The sequence below is a fragment of the Pantherophis guttatus genome, chromosome 3 (assembly GCF_059756535.1).
Source record: "Pantherophis guttatus breed Tessera chromosome 3, ASM5975653v1, whole genome shotgun sequence".
Lineage (NCBI taxonomy): Eukaryota > Metazoa > Chordata > Lepidosauria > Squamata > Colubridae > Pantherophis > Pantherophis guttatus.
Genome location: NC_142065.1, coordinates 27608066 through 27616594, shown reverse-complemented (window position 1 = coordinate 27616594; position 8529 = coordinate 27608066). Strand labels below are relative to the sequence as shown.

General features: G+C 39.5%; 1 protein-coding gene across 2 annotated transcripts in view; it reads right to left on the bottom strand.

Moving 5' to 3' along the window:
• Window positions 1-433: 433 nt before the first annotated feature.
• The window catches only part of EMILIN3 (elastin microfibril interfacer 3), a 45135-nt gene continuing 37039 nt past the window's right edge, over window positions 434-8529 (bottom strand). For both annotated transcript variants that reach the window (XM_034413926.3, XM_087889173.1), the window contains 2 exons: window positions 6330-6580; window positions 434-5185 (listed from right to left, as the gene is read on the bottom strand). In XM_034413926.3, coding sequence (XP_034269817.2) covers window positions 3291-5185; window positions 6330-6580 — 2146 coding nt within the window. In that variant the 3' untranslated portion in view covers window positions 434-3290. The remainder of the gene's footprint in view (window positions 5186-6329; window positions 6581-8529) is intronic.

The window sequence follows — 8529 nt, the reverse complement described above, 5'->3', positions numbered from 1 at the left end:
CTGGGGATGCTCATTTTACCCACCTCGGAAGGATGGAAGGCGGAGTCAACCTTGAGCCGGTGAGATTTGAACTGCTGAACTGCAGCTAGCAGCCAGCTGAAGTAGCCTGCAGTGCTGCACTCTAACCACTGCACCACTTCAGCTCTTAAGATTGTAACGCTGAGATAGTGGATGTCTCTTAGATTTGCATCAGGAAGGCATTGGATGAAGTCCTGAGATCAATACATTAATGCCCTGATCTGCTGCCTGAAGCAGCTATTGAATCTTCCCTGATGATAGGGCCATCCTGTTCTGCTTGCAGAACAACCTTGCAATATAACACTTAATTGCTCTGTTGGGGGACTTGGAATTTGAAGACAAATAACATAAAGGTTTCAAATCTCTTTCTGGGTGGGATAACTTTCAGTACATATGTTTATACTGTCTGACATAATGTGATATATTTTCTCAGTTTAATAAAAGCAACATTTACATAGCTGATTTCAAGTGTTCAAAGCATTTCATGCACATTATCTTTACATCAACCCTGCAAGGTAAAAGAAAGGAAAAGGTGAATGGAATATACCCTGGTTTAGAGCAAAGGTTAAGCTGGAAAGATTCCCCCCCCCCAATAAACATAAATTCCTATAGAGAAATACAAGATGCACTAGGATAATTTCTTCATTTTCATTAAGAGTTTCTTAATTATTTTTAATTTTGCTCTGATTTCATTATTCAGAAGGGGCATTAAAATTTGTTTTTGTGCACTGAAATAAAATTACTAATTTGGATTAATTTCTTAGGTACCATTCATCAGTAAGAGTAGATCATTCACGATTGCCCTCTGCTAAACCAAAAAAGAAAAATGTGACACAATTATCATTTTGTCCAGGGAAGAACAAGAAAAGGAACTGGCAGGCTAACTATGAAGAATGATACAGCTATACTAGGAAAGCATCTCTTGATCATCTTCATTAGCAGTTGACTAGGTTAAAGGTTGCAAATTAGCTAAGGGAAGGGTTAGGAAATGAGCCGAAAAGGAAAAAATACACCCTGCTGCAGTAACTATGTACAGTCTTGCTTACACTTCCATTTCTTCATATAAACACAAGCATAGCATTCCATCCAGAGTTCTCACCTGAGGCACAAATGACCAGGTTCAGATTATATTTTGGACACTTTATGCAAGGATTAGATCACTTCAGAAATCTCTAATGCTGGGAGAGGTGGAAGGAAAGAGAACAACCAACAATAAAGTGGGTAGACTTGATTATAGGAGTGATGGTTGAAAATCTTGAAGGACCAGGTCAGTGACAGCTCATTCTAGAGAATGTTAATTTATGTGTCTGCTAACAGTTGAGGCCAGCTTGATCGCACAAAATCAATCCACCAAACACATAGTTGTATATTGTGGGAAGAAGGTACATGTAGGAACTAGCTCTTTAGGAGTCGCAAGTTGAAGAGCAGCTTTTTGGATCCAAAGGAGGAAGGGCCCTTCAGGTACCTAGTGTGGGCTGTATGTGTGTCATCAGTTCCTTAAAATAGTCACAGTCACAGGTACTATTAGAAAACCCATGCTGGATCCAGAACACTTTTCTACTCTGAACCCAATGACTTGTAACTATCACATGGGAGCCAATCTAATTTGACTTAATTACTGCATGGCAAGCCCTTCATATGAAACATTTTCTCTAGCCACTATGTAATGTTATGCGAATTGCCCAGTGATTTCATGTAGTCTTCATGTGGGAGCAAAAATGTAAAAATGGGTCCAATCATAGGAGAAAAGCATAGAAGAGAATTTCAGCTGCAGAACAGAATGTTCTTATTGAGGTTTGTCTACAGCTGAGGACTTCTGACATTCTCTTGAGCATCTAGTGGTAGTCACACATAGCAATGGATTAATACATTAAGTTTGACTACTTATTTCTCAGTTTTAAATTTAGTTTAACACGATTCTGCTTCAATTTGGGTCAAAACAAATTCCTTTTAAAATTAAATATATTTTTATCCATATTGCTTACAATTTTTATATGACATTATGCATTATAACTTAAAATATATTTGTGTGATACTTTCAATTAATGTATGTATTTTTATGCATGTTTCCCACGCATGCATACACACACAAAAGTGTTCTGCATTGCTGAACGGGGAATAATATGAATTTTGAAGAATATTTGCTTCTACTTGTAGATTGATTTGAAATGAAGTAAATGTGAACTAAATTAAATTGGATTGTTACATGCCATTGCTGTTACATTATCTTAAGAGCAATTCCTTTGAAAGGAATCATTCTTGAAGGCTATCATTCTCAAAAATAAATAAGTGAGAATAAATAGAAGAGGAACTGGTTGTTCAAGAGTGCCCAAGAAGAAATCAGATTAAAATACAATGGGTACAATAATAATTATCTTGTGCAACTGAACTTCTTCCATTTTTATACAAAAATAGGAAGCAACAGTATAGTAATGCTACAACACTATATTATGTGTGCTTTCTTTTCTTCTGTTCCTAGAATTGCAACAAACTACCTATTGGATCTAATTCAGTGACCTTATCATCCTTCATGCAAAGTCAGATTGCACAGTTATTGAGAATATCAGCTTGAAAAATTCAGTTTGATTATTGTAGGACAATGCAAAAGGGAAAGTATGTTCTGTACAAGGGCATTCTTTTATCTTTTACAACTCTTATCATGCCGTTGACCTACATGAATACCCTATAAGTTTGTATCAGTTGATGCAATCATGTAGAATTCAAGCCCATATTTTGGAGATTTTTGGGGGGGGGGATTTATATAAAATGGGTGGAGGAAGTCTTATCTTAAATCAGAGCCTTCACATGACTCTAGGTATTGTACTATGGCCTCTGAAAAGAGTTTCTCTTCCAGTAGATGAATAAATCTGGCAGATACTGGGTTTCTTTGTTTCAGTCCTTAAGTATTAGATTTTGATTTATTCCCAAAGCAAAGAAACCATTCTATAAAAAAAGATCTGTCTCCAGTTTCCTCTTGAACTGAACTATGTATTGGAAATGTAACCTAAATATCGTTTGACCTGAAATATGGGAAGGCATTTTGCTACTTAAGTATAGTTGTTAAATATCTGTAGAAAGAACAGTTAACGACAAACATACTTAAAATGTAGTTTAAAAAAAAACATACCGAAGAAATCAGGGAAAGGACTATAGCAGCTTTTAAAGTTTAGTGACCTTCTCCCTCTTGAAAACCAAAATAAAACAAAAATCCTGGTACCATCTCTTTGGAGTCTGTATGATATAAGTTAGGTATACTTTGGACCCAATATAAACTAATGTTGGTTGTTTGTCAGCTTGCCTTCTAGGAGACCAACATCTTCAGAGAGTTCTGTAACTTTTGCTTGGCAATCCAACAAGTTATTCTTGAGCACAGTTATTTCCTCAGAGTGTGTAGCTAAAGTTTTGTTAATATGATTCATGTAACCCCACATACTTCCTGCATTGTTCTCCAGTTCATTTCTGATGTGTTCCAGGCTTCCTGTCACAGCACCCAGTTTGCCACACGTATCTTCTATTTGGGCCACACGGTCATCGAATTGGAGCACTTCTTTCTGCAGGCCGAGAGCCAAACTTTTGCAGTTGCTCAAGTCATTGATAATCCTGGATCTCAGCCTTTCAAGGTCTCCCTTTAGGTTCAAGACACGCTTGTTACTGAAGAAAAGCTGGGAATCTTGATTACTGATCATTTCTTGAAGTGAATGGACCTCATCTTCTATCTTGCGCTCATGATCATCCAAGGATGAGTTAACATGCAGTACTGAGTCGGAGTACTGGGAAACAGAATCCTTCAGCCCAGTGAGAGATTTAGTCATGGTGTTCAAATTGATCTTTAATAATGTGATCTCACCTTGCAAGGTTCCAGCTGTTTCTTCCTCAATCCGTCTCTGCATCTCCAAGATAGTAATATTGAGTTTTTGCAGCAGATCTGAGTTGCTGTCCATCCTTAACAGTAAATCTTGATTCTTGTTTTGGCAGTCTTCTATTTCTGTACGGAAGATTTCTACATCTTTGGATTTGGAAGTGCAACCCAACAAGCAAGTGCTCTCCAAGTTAGTCAGTTGGCTCTGTAGTACTTCCATCTTCTCATCGGTTTCCCTTGTTATGGTAGCAAGCTCTCCTTCCAAGAATGGCATTACAGCTCCATCTAGTCCCACTGCAGAACTGACATTATTCACATCTCCTACAATAGTTATGAGTCTTTCCTCCAAGGTTCTCATTTTGTTTTCAAAAAGAGCTTTTGTGCCATCTAGCTCTGATCCCATCAAACCTCTCATGCTGTCTTCTACATTAGAACAACAACTTCTTATTTCCCTCTCTGTAAAATTCAGCCTAGCCTCAAGTTCCACAAAGCGTCCTTCAAAGAGGATCCCCAAAGTGTCGGGGGACAATTCATTATCTACCCTAGAATGCAGATTCTTCTGAGACTCAGAAATACTATGTAGGCCTTTTTCCAAAATATCCATCCGTTCGGTGAGGTAGTTCAAGTTGCTACAGCAGTTTTCTACAACTGTCAGTCCTTGGATCTGTGTTTCCAGTTGAGAAATGTCTTTCTTGATCTCTAGTTCTTTGCCATCCAAGATCTGTTGAAATCGGAGGTTGGCTGCTTTCTCTTCCTCACACTGCTGTTTTACTTCCTTGATCTGGTAATCACATGTACTTTGAATATTTATCAATTTTTTCTCAAAGCCATCCAAAAGCTCCACTCTCAGGTTGCTAAGCCTGTTGTCTATATATTCTTCTAACATATCGATCGAGGTGAGTGGTGAAGGCCGAGCTGATTCCATTAAGTGTTTGATTTGCCCATCATGATCTAGCACCATGCCATGCACTTCTTCAAGTAGGTTAGTCTTGATTTTCAGTGAATCACTCATCTCAGTCACTTTGCCTAGAATCTCACCCACAGGTGGATAGGGGGAGAGCTCAGCTTTGTCTGCAGCATCCACAATTCCATCAGGAATGATTCCGAATCCCATGGTTGAATCAGGAACAGTTGGACTATTCATGAGGGATCCAATCATTTTACTAGTATCTTCCTGGATGGCAAGTCGCAGGTGATCCCCCAAGCCACTCACCATATTGTATAAGGTATCATAAGACTGTGAGAGACGTCTGACCTCCTCTTCCAAGTGGTCCAGTCTGTCTCCAAACACATTAGGCATTTTTCGACCTAGGAACAAGATATAAACAGAAATGATGTGATTATTTCACATCAAAAGTGTACCCTTTTGTAGGTACACTTAGATGGCAATTTTCTGGATTCTGGCCATGCTATCCATCAGGAGACCAAAAGCCCCTGCAAATTATGTCTTCTCAAGCAAAGGATTAAGCCTGTGTGTGTAATGGTATATGGCCATGATGGCGAACCTATGGCATGCGTGCCAGAGGTGGCACTCAGCACCCTCTCTGTGGGCAAGCGAGTGTCGCCCCAGTTCAGCTCTGCTGCACATGGGCGCATGCCTCCCGCCAGCCAGCTGGTCTTCAGGTCTCTGCTGTGCATGTGCAGGGGGCAGGACACATGCAGGGGCAGTGTGCATATGCTCTGGGCACATGCGGGGGGGCACATGTGGATGGGGGGCATGTGCATTGCATTTGGGGGGTTTGGGTGCAAGCTTTGGGCACTCGGTCCAGAAAAGGTTAGCCATCCCTGGTATATGGGAATGACCTTGTAGAAGAACCACAAATTAGACAAAGTATTAAACAAGTGGCAGCAGTCTGCAGAAGAACTGGAGGTATGCCAAACAACTGAGAAGGGACCCTCCCTAGCTTTTAGGACCATAAAGATGGGAGAGGCGAGATGTATTTTGAGACATGCAAGATTCTGTTAATATAACCTTATAATTTTAGAGCTAGTATTTCTGAGTGTGCTTCTTGCCTGGACTACCTCACAAGGCTGAAGTGGGAAAGGATTTAGATTCTATAACACACAAACCCCCAAAACTTTAACTGTTGACCTCACCCCATTCCTAAGAGGTCTGAAAGAGGCATTCATAAGTGCACCAACATGCCTACCATCCCTGTCCTGCTGTCCCTATTTATTCATATCCTTATCCTAAATTCATAATCATGTTTATACTTATTTCTGTTATCTTATACGTATTTGACAAACTAAAATAAATAAAAAATAAAAAAATAAACATGCGAGTGTGTGATGTGTTTCATTCAGAGGCTGGGCAATAAAAATTGTAAGCCTGGGCTTGTTTTTGCAGGTCCAACATATCTGGATAAAAAAAAAAAGGACAAGAAACACTGGCAAGATCATAAAGACCTTCTTTATGATCTTTGGTGTGACAAACTCAGATCTGGATCCTCACCATAATTATTCTTTTTTGGTATAGGAAATGAGTCCACAGGGATTTTGGGATGAGGCGGAGCTCTGGGACCTGGAAACATCTTCTGAGTTGGAGGCATCTTGGGGCTGGGATGTTGGGATGGAAGTCCTGCTTGATTAGTGGGATTATCATGATGGCATCCTTCTCCCATGAGACCTGGGCAGCATTTCCATGCTATTTCAGTGACTGTCTTGTATCCAATCTTGTACCTGGGTCTGAAGAATGTGCGATACCTAATAGCCAGGAATAAAGAAAGGTAGAGGAAAATTGAGAGTTAAAAATGTGGATATCAATATCTGTAACACAAGGGTGATGGACTATGAAATCAAATACAATTTTACAACTAGCCTCGTGGTGCGACCAGAACAATCTGGAACTGAACACACTCAAAACCGTAGAAATGGTGGTGGATTTAGGAGAAACCCTCCCATACTACTACCTCTTACAGTACTAGAGAACACAGTATCAACAGTAGAGACCTTCAAATTTCTAGGTTCTACCATATCTCAAGATCTAAAATGGACACCTAACATCAAAAACGTTATCAAAAAACCACAACAAAGAATGTTCTTTCTGCGCCAACTCAGAAAGCTGTCCAAAGAGCTGATCCAGTTCTACAGAGGAATTATTGAGTCTGTCATCTGCACCTCTATAACTGTCTGGTTTGGTTCCGCAACCCAACAAGACAGACACAGACTATATGACTGTAACCTTGTTGCCTTAAGATTTATATTGACTGTTTCCTAATATGATTTGATTGCTTATTTGTTCCCTATGACTACCATTAAGTGTTGTACCTTATGATTCTTGATGAATGTATCTTTTCTTTTATGTACTCCGAGAGCGTATGCACGAAGACAAATTCCTTGTGTGTCCAATCACACTTGGCCAATAAAGAATTCTATTCTGTTCTGTTCTGTTCTATTCTATTCTATTTTAGATTAAATTAAGATTATTACGAACTGTTAGCCTTCCAAGGAGGATTGGCAATGAATTCACATACTAAACATTTGCATAGTGTTTAGAATAGTTTTAAAGTACATAGTTATGTCTTGGAACACTTTGACAAACTTCTGACTGGAAACAAATGAAATGCTTCTTATCCAAGAAGCTTCTTCAGTTCTCTTGGATGTTTTCTTCTTGGATGAGGGGAAAAAAACCAAGAAAGTCCAGTTACCTTTTAGAAAAGCATCTTTGGGACAACCACGATCATCTGGATGATTGAGACTCTCCATATACCAGGTAGGTAAATCAATATGAATATATATATATATTTTACTATAACTTCAAAATGTATTTTAACACTAGAGGGCAGCAACTTCCATACATAGAGTGTGCAACCTTGGTCTGCTTGGGTTGTAATACAGGACCTCAAATCACTGTATCAGGATTGTTAAACTATCCATAGCCCATATTATGCCAGAATTTGAAAATAAAAAACAGTATTGAGGACCCAGTTTGTGGGGGCAATAAGCTGACTTTGTATAAATATACAAAAGTATGAAGGCTATTGCTTAATGCATTGTAAGCCGCCCTGAGTCTCCGGAGAAGGGCGGCATATAAATTAATTTTTTTAAAAAAAGTATTTAAATGATCAGATGTTCAGATAGTGGATAGGGGCTATTTATGTCTTTGCCCAGTGCAGAAATCCAAATTAAAGGTAAAGGTAAAAGTTCCCCTCACACATATGTGCTAGTCGTTTCTAGGGGGAGGTGCTCATCTCCGTTTCAAAGCTGAAAAGCCATCCCTGTCGAAAGACGCCTCCATGGTCATGTGGCTGGCATGACTCAACACCAAAGGCGCACGGAATGCTGTTACCTTCCCACCAAAGGTGGTCCCTATTTTTCTACTTGATTTTTTACATGCTTTCGAACTGATAGGTTGGGAGAAGCTGGGACAAGTAACGGGAGCTCATCCCGTTATGCGGCACTAGGGATTTGAACTGCTGGACTACCGACCTTTTGATCAACAAGCTCCGCGTCTTAGCCACTGAGTCACCGAAAGCACCCTAATTGGTGGTTAGCCAGCCTTTACTTGAGCACAGCAGGTAAAGAAGAGCGCACCATCTTTCTGGATAATTGATTCAGTGTTTGAACTGCTTGTACTTTTGGAGTTTTTCCCTAAACTTCAAACAGAACAAATGAATTATGAAATGAACTTTATGCGGAAGTTATCCATGTTC